We start from the raw sequence: 18,740 nt of genomic DNA, 5'->3' as shown, positions 1-18,740 counted from the left end.
CTTAGTTTTTGTGCGATAACTTAACTATTAGTTTAATGTTAATAAAATTTTACAACAATATTTCAAACAAAAAAAAGTAAGGTTGGTATTGATTTAGGGGTTTATGGTCCTTGCAGTTTTTTCGGAACAACAAAGGACTGAAATAATTCAAATGTACATGTATAATTCCAGTAGAACATTGATCTCTATGATATGATTACACAATGTTCTATTATAACAAAAGGATCCGACTGAGGGATTGATGTTGGGGCTAAGACCTGAATCCCTCCTTATATCCATACAATGACTTGTCTGAGTTTTGTCAATGAGTCTTATCGAAATTGTAACGCAATGTGCCACTCCACAAGTGAAAGAGATGGTTTGATTTTGGTTGTCATGACTACAAATGGTTAAAAATGAAGGACAGAAAAGCAAGAACTAAATATTTTCTCTATTTCTGAAAAAAATTAAGGGAGTTGAGAATAAATAGATAAATGTCTTATATTGAGCTAAAAGGTACCATACTAAAGAAAGACAGGTAAATTTTGGTGGTTACCAGACTGGACAGTTTAGGGGCAAAATAAGGGGGATCACATCAATTTTGATCAAATTAATTTCTGTGTCAAATGTGTGATCAAAGCTGCATATACTTCGAATGATGTCTCCATACCTCTCCCCAAAACTGTTCAGGGTTCGACTTGTGCAGTCGTATCAAGAAGAATAGGTCAACTGTATTTGTAAATACGCTTTTGCATACAAAGATAATTTCCAATTTTTACCTAGCTTTCACATTTGTATTTCTTTGGCGGTCGATTACGCTTGTGTAATAAGCATTTTTTATATAAGTTCTATATACATGTTTGATATGATTTAAGGCTTTGCCAGTTTGAACTCAAATAGTTTTTTGATAATCAATATCGCTGATGTCCCGTGAACAGAAATATTACACAGGCTGTGAGTCTGCGTTTTAAAAAAAGTTCCACTTCCTAACTGTTTTCGTCATTTCCGTAACACGTCATTTCCGATAGAACGATTTTATCGCTATTCACAAATGTCACGGTACATATCCCTAAATAAACAGTTAGAATTTTGGAAAAACAAATACTTGTTCCGCAGAATTCAGTCCATATGTTGATAATCTCTTAAATACAAGGGGACGTATTCTACAGAAAAAAAGAAAAAAAATCATAATCTGCAATGAAACTCACTCAGAATGGAGCAATTTGTTACATGTACAAAATGTAAGTTGTCACGTGGATTAGGTAATCGCAAATAAGAACACCAAGGTGAAAACTAGCCCCATTTAAATGGTAAAAATATAAATAAAAACAAAGCAGAACCAAAAAAAGGAGAGATAAAACGTATTTACAAGACTGAAATGAAAAGTAAAAATTAATATTTAAAACAAGATACACCATCCAACTTGTAGTAATATTAAACAAGTACTCTCTTTAAAAAAAAGATAGCCGACGCAGTAAAATTGTTTTCCTAAGTTTCTACATTTCTTTCAAGAAATTAATACATGGCACGCCATTTCAAATTTTCTATACAGTTTTTTCGAACATCACTAAGTTATCAGTATTTGGCCAGGTGGGAAACAGAATTGCGATCAAGTGACTTGCATTTTTATAGAAGAGCGTCCTTAAGGACTAAGGGTAAAAAGCGAAATTATATCGACCGCGTCGGAAAAAAAATATGGAAAACTTATCTTTATATGTTTAGTAAACCAGTTAAAATCGAATTGTATAATTTTAGTTACAGATATTTATTTTATCATGAGCTTATCCAACTGAAATTTGGTGGGTCATCGTTAATGGCACATTGATGATCACTTTATGAAAACCAAAACGCCTCCAATCTTAAACATGGACGTTAATTAATAGCTATTAGTTGATGAGTATTGCTAATGCATGGACGAACAGGGTTCAAAGCATGTTTTAATATGTTTAGTTATGATAGTATCGTGGTTATGACACTTATATAGCCGATGAAACAGTTCATTTATCATGTCAATTTATTTTGGATAAATCACATTTGATGCCCAAGTCTGTATAGTTATTTTTACGGTTAGGATCATTATTTGTTTTTATTGTTCACGGTATTAGTTTACTTTTACTTCCATGTTGACACCCGCCACTAAATAAAATCTTGATTTTGAAATTTATACCACTATTGAACCTGTTACAATAGTGTGATATTATATATACTCCATATGAATATCTAACTTCATTTTCAGTACATCTGTATAGATTACTATGTGTCTATTTTTCAGAAAGGAGGAGTAATCCGAATAATCATTATATCAGTGCATTATATGATCCATATGAATATATATCATTTTTTACTTCAGCTATTTAGTTTATTACGTGTCTTTTTTACAAAGGGAGGGATAATTCCTTAAATTATGTATATGTGCCTTCAGTGTGAATAACTTGTACAAAAATATGTTTTGTTCGTATTTTGTTTGTTTTTAATAGTTTTTTTTGTCAAATCTGTAAATGAAAATTAAAACTGTTTTTTTTTACTATTTTCTACACCTAGCTACACTAATGTGTCTATTTTCGGGAAGGGGGATAATTCTGGTAATTATGTATGATGTGTACCTTAAGTATGAATATCTTGAATAAATGTGTACTATACATTTTTTATGTTTATATAGCTTTTCTGTCAAATTCGTATATGAAAATTAAATAGCAATATGAAATTGTCATGATTGATGACTTCTATTATTATGACCTCACAAAATGACAATATTAACACGCAGCTGATTTTTGACTGACGACCTTACCTCATCATTCTTGACATATTTTGTAAAACTGTTAAACAACTAATTAATTAGATCATTAAGTTTTCTAATCTAAGTTGCAGGTGGAGTATGACCTTCTGTGACCTTCAGCTTTCATTTTTTGCCTATACTGTTTTATCATACCATTGTTAGCGTCAAATGACATGTGGGTCGACTTGTCAGAATTATCCCTCATGTTACCACAATGATAACACAGCCTCTCAAAAACAATATATATCTCGGATTTGAGACAGTTTTATTTAATCCTTTCAGATGGCCTTTATAGAAACCTGATAATTTTCTACACATTGGTGGGCCATCACCTGTGCCTTATCGTTGTAATACTGAAGCTGAACATTTATCATGATAGCTGTATCCATTCTTAATTTGATTTTTTTTTATTATTTGATTTGCTAGTTTAAGTTTTTTTACCGACGAGTAACTGAATCCACTAAAATACTCGACAAAAATACGTTCACACTAGTTAAAAATTATCCTAACTTGTGTCCTAATTTTCGATAAGATTACAAACCTTCAGGACTTTTTTTTTCTTCCTTAAAAAAATTACTGCCTGAAAATGACTGTTGTCTGTGATGATTTTACTGTTTATCTAAATCATCATATGTGTCATGTCCCTCAATCTAATTTTACTCGTGTATTTTTTCGATTTGCAAAGGCACGGACTGTTTGACTATCTAAAGACAACCCTTTTCCCGAGTCTTTTCCCCTTTTTTTATTTTTCTTTGTTTAATTTCGATTTTATTTAATTCAGGAATGTTTCTTTAATGATTTTAAATATTATTTTGTCATTGCATCTGACAGATACAGATTTTACTTATCAATATTTTACTTATTTTGATGTTGGTTAAACCAACGACACAAATATATATCTTTTTTTTAAACATATTTATATATATATATATATATTGTTATTTTAATATCTTTGCTGTAGCTTTACTCCAGCTCTATCAATTTACTCTTTTTACAATCTTAAAATGATAATTCAAAGGAAAACAGGACAGTAATTTATGGTAGAGTTGAAACAAAAAGGACTCAACATCTTATCAAAACTGGCCATTTTGTATTTTTTAAAGCATTTTTCTTTTAGATGATAATAGTTCTTGAATATAAACAATTAAATTTCCACAGAAAGCGGTAGAAGCGGTTTTTAAATGTTTATGTTGCATTTTACGCGTTACTGTGCAATTTGTGGAAAATAAATATACTTAATGGCACCTATCATCGGCAGAGGGCGGAGTCTCTGGGTGATTTATTTATAGAAAATGATGGCGATGCTGAGAAATTGTTTCCGAAGTTTTAAAGTTATTAAGCGATTCGAAAATGTTTCAAGAAGGATGTTTTGGGTGTAATCAGCCCTTGGCATGGACTGGGTACAGAAATTATCCAAGAAAACCCACTTCATTTCACATCATGGATATTTTGCATGTTCGACACGAACATCAAGTGCCATCAGCTCTTGGACCTTTGCAGGACTTTTGTAGAACAAAAAGTGTCCAGAACATTGTTTCTCAAAATGCAGAGCGAAATCATTCAGCACAAAAGGACTTAAAATTTGGGATAAATCGCATTTTGTCTGATGAAGTTGGAAATAAATCGAAATCAAATGGTAAGAATATGCAAAAATCAAAAAATATATATAAATATTAATATAAAATAGAATATATATTTATACTATGGGTTTAATATTTTAAAACACAAATACATTTTCTGAAATGGACTATTTTACTATCCAGAAACAACCGCTTTCTCGCGCATTTTCCCCTTTTTTCTTTTTTTTTTTTTTAGAAATTTATATATAGATACATATATATATATATATATATATATATATATATATATATTTATATATATATATATAGAAGGGTCTGAAAAATTCCCAACGATGTTAGAGCTGTCAAATTTGCGATGCAAATCTTTGGTCGTTCCCTCCGCGGGACTCGAACTCGTACCGCTGTGACATCTACGGCAGCATCGCCTGCACTAAATCCAGCGCCCTAGACCACTCGGCCAGCTAGGATATATATATATATATGTGTGTGTGTTTTAATTGTACCTTTGATAATTTTAAGATTTTTCAAAAAGGAATATATGTAAGATTGTTGTTTTTTTCTTCAGAAAATAGAAGCAAGTTTCCGTCAATGGTACATACGTGTGACTGTGGTTCACCTTCTTGTGGGGTTTTGATGTTTTCTCAGCTTTCGTCACAGCCTTTTCATCCACAACATTACACCCTATGTCATTCTGAGACAGAAACATTACCAGGTATATAATCTTATTATTTACCTTATTTATTGATAATTAAAATAACGGTGTTGTTCTTATATTAAAAAAGGGGGTTGTTTTGATTGATCATTTCCCCCTATAAATGCACAACAAAACTATTGCAAGGTCAAGATATAATTGCATAAAAAGAAGTTTTTAATGTGGGATTATTGATTAAATTTTAGACACCACTGAATTATGATTAATTATGTAAGCATAACTTAAATATTGGTATAATATTTAAGAAAAAAAAGTTACAAGATGTGTTTTGCTAGTAGGAAATTTTGTGTTTATCAAGCAAAAAAACAAGTAATTTTGAGGTTTTTTTGCCGGATTTAAATTTCGCCTTATCTCGACGGTTTTATGAAATTTAGTGAAAGGTTATATTAAATATTAAGTTTTAACAAAAAAATGTACTTAATTATTACTAGAAAGTAACCTTAACTGTCATGAAAACAATTTTCTAGACTTAATATCAACGATTGTGTAATACTTGAAGAAAAACAAGTACAATATTTTTTAATGATGCAAATAGTTTAATATTTTAAGAGACAGTCCATGTAGAAATCAGGCAGATCCTATGATACTGGTGGCACATTGTAATATTTATCCCATTGAATTTTTGGTTTCAATGTAATGTTCATAGCATACGTGTGCCCAATAGTAAAGCATTTTTTTAATCAACAAATTATGGATGGCCCAGAAAATGATCTGAAAGTTCCCTAACAAAACAACTAAATTTTTCACAAACTAAAAGATTTATCTCCTTTTTAAATGAATTTCAATACTTTCTATGTCATTTATTTCTCTAACCGTTGCTTTTAACCAAAAACCAACATTCAACTGTGAGAAAGGATGCATTTGTGATATGAAATGGATGTTATTTTTTTTTAAACAAAATTTGTCATGTGCAATCAACTGCCTGGTTTTTGCATGGACACCCTCTTAAAAAATTAGGAGAGTAACTCTACAGGTTTATAAATGTTTTTGATTAACTCGAATAAATTTATTTTTAATTTTTACAGGTCCTTATTCAATACTGAACGATGATTCATGTGGAAATAGTCAGTCAAAACGAAAAAGATCATGGTCCAGAGCGGTGTTCTCGAACCTACAAAGAAAGGGTCTGGAGAAACGCTTTGAAGTGCAAAAATATGTAACAAAACCGGACAGGAGACAACTGGCGGCAATGTTAGGTTTAACGGATGCACAGGCAAGTATTCTAATATTATTAATTTGAATCAATCAATTCCAAAAGAAAGACATTGAAAAAACTTTACGGTACGTATTGTTACAATGTATATATGCATAAGTTCGAAATATTCTTGTTTCAATAGTTAAGATAAACAGTTATCAAAAAACGTTATGGGGTAGTAATTTTATTTTTATCAAGCATTACTTAAGTTCTTTAATACATTTTGACATTTCGAATTATTTGAATAAATAAATTGTTGTCTATTATGATTCCAGGATTTAATGATTAATAGCACATAAAAATTCCTATTTCAAAATATGCACTTGGTTTGCCCTCCTTCAATTTATCTTTATTATAATTTGAAATCATAAAATGAATTTTATTTATTTATTACATAATGTACATGAACTCCATCTGTTAGAGCAAACATATATAAATTAATAAAAACACATTTAAAGCACATTAAACATTTTGATTTACCATCTGTCCCTGCATCTGCAGTCAGTTCATATCAGAATTTCATGCCCAATTGTATTGGAAACACCTGTATTTCACAGGTGAGATGTCAAATTGCAATTAAAGGAATCGAACATTTGATAACATACATGTTGTCTGATAACTAACTTATAGAATTTCCACCTGTGTGTACCTGCGTGATCTTGGTGATTTTGGAAGATTCCTTAGCCCCATAAAACCTGGTTTACAGTTTTACTTGTAAATGCCTGTACCAAGCCTGGTTTCTTTTTCCGGTTAATCCTTTGTTAACTCATGTACTACTAGTATTCAAATAGCGCTCCGGCTAAGAATCATGCAAAATATGATTCATGGGTAAAAATTGTCATAATGAACAGAAATTGATATTCAGTTTTTCATATAACCCATGCTGATTATCACCAAAGAACAAACTGAATTGAATGAATACTTACACATCTCATAGTATAGCCCCATAAAACAACTTAATTACAAAAATAAAAATATGTAACCTTTTTTTTTTTTTTTTTTGGGGGGGGGTGGTGGTTATCATATTTTGCATGATTGTTACAGCTACTTAATATCTCCCTTCCTGTTTTTTTTGCGTATGAATTGGTTAATATTCCCAAGTATGGGTCCAGGACAAATTTAATAAAATACAAAAAAATACTTTTTTTTTTTTTAAAATGAACAGAATCTTTACACTGTACAAGCATATACATTATCATAAATTTCAATTGTTAAACCATTTTATCAATTAAAAATTAAGCAAAAGGTTTGAAATTTTAGTGTTAAGCGGTCGTGTCTTTCCGGAATTATCTTTTTCAAATATTTTATTGAATCTGAAGCTCGTGTACCTTTCTTTCTATTATGAGTTTTAAAACAGAAATAATAATTTAAAACATTTTATGAAGTCGGAATAATGAGCACTTAAAAAGCTGTATTATGTGTTTTTAGCTTGTTTATCCTTTAGTGTGTATAATGGATGGTCAATTAAACATTGGTTGTATCCACCATCATTTACAAAAAAAACACGCGCACACACAAAAAGAATGTAAGGATACTTATCCCCCAAATTATAGTTTATACCCCCCTCAACGAAGTCGTTTGTGGAGGTGTATAGCTGTCCGTCCGCTCGTCTGTCCACATATCTTGTAAGAGTAACTCCTCCTTAACCACTCAATAGATTTTGATCGATTTATTATTATTTTTTAAATTAAACATGTAGATGTGTATGAAGAAATAGTCTACAAAGGTAGACAATTCAACTTAAGGCTTTACTTAATGGTACATATCTTAAACCGCGTCATTGATTTTATCTTAAATTATAGGAGGCAAGGCAGTATATGTGAATGACGGAAGGGATTTATTTGCTTGATGCAGCGAAAATAAATCATCTAACTTAAGGGTTTTATATGTGCAAACTCTTCCTCGAGTGCTATATGGATTTTAATGACATTTTATAGGTAGGACATTTCGCGGAAATGTGCATGAATGAAGCTAATTAATGTCAAGGGAAGATAATCCAACTGATGGATTTTACGCGTTTTGAGCACTTGAAACAGGAGTATTCTTATTATTATTTTTTTAGTTTGTTTACAGTACTCTAGTTCATTTTAGACGGCCTTGTAGTATACTTTTCGTTAAATATCCTTAGTGCATTTATTTTGGTAGTCTAGAAATACTATTAGGTACAATTCGCATAATGGGTAGATGGTTTTCTTTTTAATTTGCCTTGTTTTAATGTTTCAGGTTAAAGTATGGTTCCAGAATAGACGGATGAAGTGGAGACATATGCAACAAATGAAAGAAAAAGAACTTTCTGAGAAACCTTGTAGTAAACAAATAACCAGCGTAGATGACTTAAAGGATGAAGTAAAATGCACGGAAACGGTTGAGATAGATGAACCGCTTGAATCAGATACAGATAATTGATTTAGTTTGCGTAAAATGTGCTGTTTTCACCATAAGAAGTTGGACACAGTTATTTCGATGAACTTATAAAGTCACGGAAATATTTTAAACTGGAAACCTCATACACTGTGCATATACAGGTTCAGTGTTCCGCATCATATTTTGGATTTACTCTATATTATCTGACCAAGGTTTTGGAATCTATTTCATGAGACCTGACTATAAATACACTCACAATGATATAAAATATAAAATGACTTATCAATTCGTTTTGTGAAAATGGTATGAAGTTTTCTTGTTAAGCAGTTATTCCTTATCGTAGTATTAGGAATTTATCGCCAGCAGCGCTCAGCGAATTGTTTTTATTGGTAATATATTGGTTTCTAACACAATTTTCAAGCATACCTAAAATTGGGAATTGATAAAGAGTTTAGCAATCGCAGGTCCTTGTGTGACCGCAAAATCATACTCTTAATATCTGAATATGCCATATTTAATAAAAGTCAGATACACTTTTTTTAACTACAGGTATTTCTGGGACCTATATTGCGAATGAATTCAAGAACACATCTTTCACACATGTCCTCAGTTATAACTAGAATAGCCCCTCGAACAGAGAACGTGGCACAGTTCTTAACAACATCTTCTGGTGACATTAAAACATCTTTGTTATCACCAATTGTTACCTTGGCTGAAAGCTTGCCATCTTGTCTAATATCTGTTGTGACTGAGTACTTGCATTGCGTTGAGAAATGGTTTGAGTAAACACATTTACCCGTAACTATGGTTTCTGTTCCGCATGATGAATGGCGAACTACAACACTACACTCTGGTTCTGGAACAATATACGTTAAGTGTAGTAACAAAATTACCGAGCTGAATGGCAAAATGTATGCATTGTCAAAAGGTGGAAAGGCACGTTTTTTTTAAAGAGTTTCTTGCAATTGCTATATATCGATGAGTTAAAATTTTCGGAAACTGTTTACACTTGCAAATGTTAATTTTCCGACATGCAGTTTCATTCATATTTAACTTTGAAAATGTGAAAAAAAATACATTATTGATTACAATGGTTTCTGTCTTTTAAGTGTTTTAGACAACGCGTTTTAAACAATCCTTATTTAGTAATTCAGCACACTTTAATGAAGTTTTAATTTGAGTTCTTGAAGTTTTTATTATGTACGAAGCATGAATGGTGAGTCCATATTTGCCCCATCTGTTTAGGGTGGGACCTTTGCAGAGGTATCTCGCTGTGCTCCGGGAAACACTGTATTGATTTTTGTAGCTATATGTTACTGTTATGATAGTTAAGTACTGGTTTACCTGGATGATTACATTTGAGTGTAGTAGTCACTTCATCTTCTGGCTCTTCAGATGAAATACTGTCAGTTACTCTTCTCGGTGGTGTCACGGTCGTTGTTCTAGTAGGTGTTTCTAAAATCATTAATTGGAATTCAAATGTTGAATAAATGTGAGGCTTTCTTACAAAGTTTGTCAAAAGTGCCTTCAATCATTACTTTGTGTCAGTTAAAGGGTTCCTTTTCTGCCAAGATGGAATGAAATACCCTGTGTCAAATATGTAATCGCAATATTCAGAGCTGTTTTAAGATTGAACTTTGTGTCCATCCTTGTCCCTACTGTTCATTGTTCGACATATGCGGTCGTATCAAGCTTCGTCCACGAAGCATCAATTCTACCTTACCGTCGGTTATGATTTCTGTTTTGTAAACTAAATTTGGCAATATACTTGGGTTATTTTCGCCTGACTATCCCAAATTCTTCCAGCTTCCTGGATTACATGTTGTGTTGCTTTACTATGTGGAGATGTTCATATTGTCAATGTTTTCTGTTTCGCTTTGTTTAACATACGGCAACCCACTAAGCATTTTTAACCTAACTCGTGGATTTTCATGGTTGAAGACACTTGAAGCACGTCATGTTAAAACACGCTATAAAAACTGGCTTAACCGACCGTCTCAATCAGAAATACATGTAACCAGTCAGGGTCATTGCTGTTGTTTCCAACTTCCAATATTTGCCTTGATGTTTCAACTTCCAATTTTTGCCTTGATATTTCCATTTGGTATATGTTTTTTTTTTCCTTCTTTTGATTATTTATCTAACTATTGCCTGGGGAATCCCAATCATTTCAGTACCTTAACTCTAAAAGTTACTGGAGCAGTAGGGGTAGAAATCCCTTTAAGGACATTTCTAAATAGTTTCGTAATGTTTTAATTATAAAGAAAATGTATACAAGAATGCCGAATGTTATTTGACAATGTTTTATTTCCAGTCTAGTTAAGTCTTAAATTGTTGAGAAAGCAGAGAATATTTAAAAGAAAATAACCCCATGTATGAGTACACTGTGAAATACCCGGTATACAAAGGCTACATAATATTAGAACTTAAGAGTTGTTTTTCTTAACCATCGGTAAATATGTGGCACTGATAAGTACGGTATGAAAAATATTAAAAACTACATACTACTGCATTGTTCGACGCCATCCCCTTGATATCCCTTTCTACATCTACACGATCTTTGTCCGTCATCGTCGAAAATACAGACAGCATCTCTATGACATCTTCGACCAGAAGTTGTCCTCACAAACGTAGCTCTGTTATCAACTGATCTGCATGTGTATTCACTTGAACAATCTTTTGTCTGCTTCTTAGAACCAATCTGTTGTGATATCGATGTAATAATCAATACAATTGTTTCCAAAGATGTAATTGGTCTTGGATTTACTTGTAATTTATTTTATAAGCATTGGAAGCTTCTGTGATAAAAAATTTTATGGTTAGCACCTCATACTTATATATCAGATAGTTTAACTTTCTGTAATGAATAATTAGATTGAATATTACAAAATTAATACACCAATAGTTACCGGATAATAATCTCCATTTCTATCCTTGCATCCACATTCATGCAGTTTGATACATTTATTGTCGCTAAGGACAAAACCTTCTTTGCAGAAACATCCTTCTCTACCTTCTACTGTACATGTTGAAGGAGCGTTTGGGTCTAGACAGGTCGACGGGCATCCTGGACCCATTGCCATGTATTCCATATTAGGGTCTTCACATTTAAGTGCTGAAAGTTATATCGTACTTTGCATTTAATGCCTCCTCAGTCAATATCTGATTATTTCAAAAGATGCGAATGGAATATTTGAAAAAGGAAACTATCAGCAACTGAAGAATGTGTAAACATATTTTGTTATCCAAAATCTTCTGTAAATAGTGCAGCCACAGGGGTTTTAATTAGGGATGGATAGAGTCATTGTCTGACCTTTGACCTTTGAAATTTTACTTGCATAGGTCTTGGGCCCATGACTCCTTTAATTGATACTTTATTGTGGACTATTTTGCTCAAATGCATGAATCTTTGTTTTGATTAAAACTTTCAATCAAAACAAAATGACCTTTTTACTCTTGAAAGTTAATTTGAAACCTTGAGCGATTGAAATTTTAGTACTCACGACAAAACGAGTTTGTTCTCCATTTGACGACTACACCATTTTCAGCACATTCTTCTACAAATGACTCTAATGAAGAGCATTTAACCATATGTAGAAGATTGACCTCCCCCTGATATGCGCACATGTCCATAACACAGGAATTGTAATAGTCCTTGGCTATTTGTGGTATTGCTTTTACACAAGCAGCAAATCTACCATTCACATTCTTGAGATCTCCACAAACATCTCGACCTTTCACTAACTTGCCCATCTCATCATCACATTTTAAAGGTACGTCTTGAGTTTCACACCTAAAGTATATTGATGGTATGGATTTTTTTGTGCATTTAGCTGAAATGCCGATGAGCATATGTAGAGCATACTCAATATACACTCAGACGAGGGAAATTCTTTTATTTTACCCAAGCCGTACCTCGCGGAAGTGTGTATTGGGCATGCTCGTCAACTTATCACAAATGGGCCTATAGTAAGATTTTTTTTTTAAATCAGGTTTTCGATTCAAAATGAAAGGTAGTCATCGAGTTGTTTTGTTTTTTCAAGCTTTTTAAACATATTTATCAAATTAGAATTGTAAACGAAAAAGCACCAATTAAGAGATTGCAAATGTAGAGATTTTCTGGCGTTTTTCTTATAGAAATCTACACATCTTAACACAAAGCAAGTCTCGTTTATTTCTCAATGATCAGTTCAACGTAAGGCTATAATTGTACCTAGTCTCTGGATCATCAGAGTCATCAAACACTGAGTAACTGTCACCAACAAGTGCATATTTGTTCGTAGTCATTGAAACATCTTTTCCTTCTCGTGTTCTAAGGTCATCTTTTTTACCGTTGCAGTCCCCACAAATACCTTCTAGTTTTCCTCTGTATGCCGGAGGTGTCGAGACAAAAACGGCATGTCGACCGTCAAAATTGACTTCTACACCACAGTATGTCCACACTTGAACATATCGTCCGCTACGGTATACTTTAAGTTGTCCATTGTTTTCTTCAACCGGTAAAAACTTTTTCTCTCCATTTATCTGATATTTTTATATAATATAAACATTTACATGTGTGCATAAAATGAATACCTCAAAAGAATGGTTTTGTATTTTTTCTTCTGTTAGTAAAATTACTCACATATGTCCCATCAACTGTATAAATCAGATGTACATAAAACAAGAAGAAAGAAGTCAGTCACCAGTTCAAAATATCGGCAAAAAATACGGAAGCGATTTGATTATTGCAGTTTTGTCAGTTATATGATTCAATGGAAGTATCTTTTCCAGTAATTTTTTTTGTTTCACTTAGGACAAGAAGAAGACGCTTACCTTACCGGTGCACTTGGTCTATGCCCCCATTTTTTAGTGGAGTCTGATTGCTCATTACTTTTCTTTCTATGTGCGTACTATTTTGGGTATTTCGTGTTCTTCGTTGAAGGAATCTATTTTCTTTGTATAGTCGTTATTCCCAGATTGTTCTGTTTGATTACCATTCTAATCCTGATTTCCCTAATATTCAGAGACAAAACCTTCCATGCTTTTAAGTACTATTTTAGTTTTGCTTACCAATACGTTTCCTCCCTGAGTAATTCTAACTGTCTTCCCATAGATTTTGACATCCACCATCCTAGTAAAGGAAACCCTTTTATTACGTCCTCGGTGTTCGTTCTTTACCTCAACACTAAATGCGCACTTGTCTGTTGTCATTGACTTGGTCAATATGTACTTACAAGTGCCCATAAAATGAATCATTTGGCCATCGTATGTTTTGTAGTGTGGATCACCGGATGCCATACATGTACAGGCCTCTATGTTACAGAAAATAAAAGACAAAAGTTTTTGAGAGAATAGCCTAGTGTTTATACCTTACCTGTATCTGTTGTAAGTAAATTGGCAGCGCGTCTTTTTTTTTGTTCTTTTACAGTTTTTTTCTCTTTTATATTTTTTAGCTTTTTGGTTAAATACTGCTTTTTCAGTTTTAAAAACGGAATATATCAGTCACTATTCGATTCGTTTCGTAAGAGTTTTTTTTCAAATTTTCAATCATCTCTCGTTCTTCTTTTAACGGTATTAATTTATTTTTGTGGATGATGATCTGTGTATGTAAGACCTTAGTAAATTATATATTTTGTATTTGTATGTGCTCGCAAGTTTTTAGACCAAAAGTAGTGAAATATGAATTTATATTGACTAGAATAGTTTCCTTTTCATTCATTAATTGGACTTGTACGCTCAAATAATCAATGCGTTAAGCGACTTGATACTTATCAAAGACAACTGTATATTGTACAATAATACATAATTAATTCAATAAACATACTAGAACATGACTTTTTTCCATCTCCAAGGTAACCTCTTTTACACACACATTTACCATTACGAACCTTTGCCAACTTGTGACATTCTAGTCCTGGTTCAGAATTTACTGAAAAGAAATAACAAATTAATCTTGTCTTATGAACTAATTGCACTAATGGTAAAGCTTTTAAGTGAACTTGTATATTCTCTTTTGTTGTAAAAAAAGATTGTTTTGTGTTGAAAGAAATCCTTCGTTTTAATATTTTATTAAAGAAGACTCCTACGTACTAAGCTGAAAAAGATTATGGTTTTAGTGTCCTTCTGTCTGTCTGTATCTGTACTCCAAAAGGGGGTTTCGTATATCTAGATGAGATCTTATTGAAAGTTTGTTCGATTGGAAGAAATCGTAAAATTCTTATTTTGTTATTGTGTAATTATGTGTTTGTTCGTCCAAGGAGTTGTGTTTATATTGTCCATGTGATTTACAGGCATTTTCCAACACAACAAGGTATCCTTGCGTGTCCGAGATTTGGAACCGTCCCGTTTTGTTAACAAATTATGTTGATTTTGAGCAAAAAATCTAGGAAAATATGCTAGTTATAGCATGGAGCTTTTTTACTTTTCTTGATCGGACCCCAACTATATATTTAAGAATTCACTCTTGTGATATAAGATCGAACAAACGTTTACCTTTATACACCGACAGTCGCCACGAGCCACCACATTTCTGTTTTTTATTCCCTTTACAAACCATGTTACAGTCTTTCTCTTTCTTCTTCCTTGTTTTCAAAATTTTGTTTCCACAAAAACATTGGTGTTTGTACTAAGTCAAATAAATCATAGCAAATAATGATCGTGAATGATAAAAAAAGTCACCCTCTTAACTCGATTCGTTTCGTAAACATTCAGATGAATGTTAACTGGTAAGCTGAGGATAAAAGTTGCTTGTTATTTTCCAAACTATTTTCAAAAATATTTTGTCAGCAAGGTTTTATATTTTGGTGTATTAGCAGGTGCAATTAATAATTTACTCATTTGCTTTTGTTACTTTATATGTATAATTTTGGTTGCTTCATGTTCTTTGTTGTGTTTGTCTGTTTTTCATGTCTGGTCTTTGTCTCTGGATCGCATTCTTTTGATTACCGCTGTGGCCTTGGTTCCCTTGATTACTCTTACATATTGATATATTTTACCTGAAGACCTGCAAACTTAGTTCTTTTAGTTGCACAGAACTGCAAACATTTCTCTACTGTCATTTTGCTGCTACTTAGTTTTGCTTTAGGTAACATTCGTCGTCTTTTATCAAGATAACATCCTATGTATTTTTCTTAAAGAAAATCGTCAATGTAGGGAATCATTATTATGAAAAATATATTTGGGAATATTAGCGCAGGAAATGTTGTTACGCCAATTCTAATAGCCTTTGTCACGTTTTACTCCACTTGTATCGAAAAAAAAAATGTCTACGATTATGGTTAGATTTTAAAGGGGTATTTAAGTATGTGATACGTTGCTCATATGTAAAGGAAAAACATTGTTTCTATAAATGCAATTTTGTAAATAATTTTAACTGCAATTAAGGGGAGGTACAATAATAGCAAATAAAAAATAATGTAAAAAAAAGTTCGACCTTTCTTTAGATATAGCAACATAAGTCGGGAATATTCAAAGTTCGTCCTGCATGTTTTATGATTCAAGAAGATAAAGATCATGAAAAACGCCAGTAGGTTGAGTATATAAATATTTTTTTACATGAAGACTTAGGCAGCTTTTTGTAATATTTGATTTATATTAAGCTATTATAACTGTTGTAGTTTTCTCTTACTTGATTAGAAAAAACCAGTATAGATTCGATCGATCAGATGAAATATTGGTTTGTTTTAGTAGATACCGAGGTTCATTCACAGATACTATTCTTTTGTTATCATTGATAAATGTGTGACTTCTTGTTTTAATTTTTTTTTCTTTTCTTTTTTTTTGTTGTTTTTTTTTATTATTTATTTGATATCTTCGGGTAGCTTAGTCGATCATAACATGTTCGATTAGTGGGAAAAACAAAATACGTGCCAAAACTTTTTCTTTTGTGCACATTGTCCAAAAAATGTTGGGTAACTTAAATTTATTGGTGTAGAAATAACAACTGAAAGACACAATCAAACACAAACCTTTCTTCGTTCTATTTTTCTTGACTTTTGGTTTCTTCTTTTGTATTCGTTTTAATATGACGTTCTTCTTTTGTTTCTTCTGATTTCGCTTCCGTTCGATTTGTTTTCTGATTTGTTTTGGCTTTTTATTCTTTTGACGTAGTTTACGTTTAATATTTCTTTTCTCTTTTTTCTTATTTTTCTTCAGTTTTCTTTTTGTGTTTTTCTTGGAAGGTTTCTTCTTTTTCTTGTCTCCTTTATTTTTTACTTTCTTCTCTAAGAAACGTCCTTTTCTTTTCGTTTTTTTCTCCTTCTTTGTCTTACTTTTGGACAATTGTCGCTTATTTTTTTTAGTTTTGTTATCATACTTGGATGGTTGCCTTTTCAATATGTTATTGGGTTCGTCCTCAAGCATCTTATCTTTTGTTTTCTTCTTTGGTTTCTGAACAATATATTTCCTTGGCGGCTTTTTGTGTTTTTTCTTTTCTTTAGATTTATTTTTATACGATTTCTTCTCTTTTGATTTGCTCTTATAAGATTTCTTCTCTTTTGATTTTTTCGCATACGATTTTTTTCCTGCGGACTTTTTATATTTTTTGTTCTGCTTGTATCCTTTCTTTGCTATGTTCTTTTTTGGTTTAATCTTCGAATTTGTCTTTGGTTTGATTTCTGCAGATTGTTTTCTCATTGGTTGTATCGGGGAAGGCTTTTTTCCATAAGACACTTTTCCCTTGTTTGATGGACTGTATTTTCTTTTCTTGTCTGGTTGCTTCTTCACATAATTATTTTTACGTCCGACGGAACGTTGTTTTGAATAGTTATGTTTCTTCTTTTTATACTTTCCACCTGGAAGAAAAGCAGTATAGTTAAGCAGAGGAGCTCAATTCAAGTAAATCATTAACGTGCATGCAATTACAAACCTTATTATTTCGGAACATTCGATGTCTATTTACTTAATTCTATTATGCAAATGTGTGTGTGTATTTTTTTTTTTTTTTACTTCCTTTGAATTCAAATTTACTTTTATATATCTGTTATTATCCAAAAGTAACTATAAATGCAATACTTGCCTTCTACTAAAACTAAAACCAGACAGAGGAAGAGAAACAATAGGGCTAACCTCATGACTATGATTGAAGATGGATATTTTACGCTCAGCCCAATTTTCAGCCAATAGATGCATATTTATATACAAATAGCCATATTTACTTATGGATTTATAACAGACTGACCGCGTTACAAATTAATTTACAAAGTATACATACCGGGTAACATTTGTGACAATTAACATAGCAAATTGTATTGATTGGTGAACACACTTCATGTCACAGCACAAACGAACTACTGCTATTTCTCTCTTTGCCAGTGAAGGATAATAACTGACAAACTGACAAAATAGTCAAAAGGAATATGCGAAGGAAAGTCCATATAAGAAATAGAAATATCAAGGGACTGGAAAGTTGTCAACCACTGTAATGGTCCATACACTATTATTGTCTTTCTAAATTAAATTTGTGTATTTATTTCAATTGGGTACCTGATAATTTTAATCTGTTGGAATCGAGTTTTTGTAGATTTTGAGAATAAGGGTGAAAACAAAACAATTTTGGTTGTCATAAACTTGTAACATTCGTGGTCACGTCGCTTTCTAAAAAAGGCAATAAAAAATATTGTATGTAAACGAGGTTAAGTAACACGGGCATTATTAAGCATTGTTTTGTTGGTGGCATAAATATCGGCAAAATACCAAAGCGTCAGAAATAACTGCTTTAAGACATTCAAAACATTTCATATTTAATTTTAGATAGAAGCAAACTTAACATTGTCAATAAAATCTTTTACGATGAAAAATTTACATTGCAGTGTTCGAAATATTGTAATATGCATAATTATGATAGTGATTGATTTCATATACAATTAAAAATGCATTTGATTGAAAATAGTCGTTTAATGTGGAAATATTGATTTATGTATTAGACATGAATTAGTTAAGCCATATGTTTCCTCAGTGACGTCTATAGGTATATCGCATTAGAATATTTATCCTAGCTGAACAAGTAAACGGTATTTAATCAACGTGTTCATTTGTTTATTTACTTGATTTTTCATTATACAACTTCTACTGAAATGCAATTGGCTCGATTGAATATTTAATCCTCATATTGTAGAGTTTTTTTGTGTTTTATTTTCCTTCGCGGTTCGGATA

The 18,740-nt window shown here is 32.0% G+C and overlaps 2 protein-coding genes across 2 annotated transcripts; one reads left to right on the top strand and one right to left on the bottom strand.

Annotated features, from left to right (window-relative positions):
- Positions 1-4,042: 4,042 nt before the first annotated feature.
- On the top strand, positions 4,043-9,142 carry LOC148626177 (H2.0-like homeobox protein). The gene is made up of 4 exons (XM_088569939.1): positions 4,043-4,391; positions 4,901-5,047; positions 6,073-6,260; positions 8,466-9,142. The coding sequence occupies exons 1-4, from the start codon at positions 4,106-4,108 to the stop codon at positions 8,646-8,648; spliced, it is 804 nt and encodes a 267-aa protein (XP_088426065.1). The 5' UTR covers positions 4,043-4,105; the 3' UTR covers positions 8,649-9,142.
- LOC148626176 (uncharacterized) lies at positions 9,105-17,440 on the bottom strand. The gene is made up of 10 exons (XM_088571087.1): positions 16,425-17,440; positions 15,081-15,213; positions 14,413-14,517; positions 13,659-13,900; positions 12,820-13,130; positions 12,110-12,399; positions 11,516-11,721; positions 11,112-11,307; positions 9,951-10,061; positions 9,105-9,462 (listed from the first exon to the last, which is right to left on the bottom strand). The coding sequence occupies exons 1-10, from the start codon at positions 17,220-17,222 to the stop codon at positions 9,146-9,148; spliced, it is 2,709 nt and encodes a 902-aa protein (XP_088427213.1). The 5' UTR covers positions 17,223-17,440; the 3' UTR covers positions 9,105-9,145.
- Positions 17,441-18,740: the final 1,300 nt, after the last annotated feature.

This window comes from Perna viridis, chromosome 2 (assembly GCF_037379345.1).
Source record: "Perna viridis isolate PV_CMFRI_1.1 ecotype Kerala chromosome 2, ASM3737934v1, whole genome shotgun sequence".
In the NCBI taxonomy this organism is placed as follows: domain Eukaryota; kingdom Metazoa; phylum Mollusca; class Bivalvia; order Mytilida; family Mytilidae; genus Perna; species Perna viridis.
The sequence above is the reverse complement of the archived record's forward strand: the minus strand, read 5'-3'. Positions and strand labels throughout refer to the sequence as shown.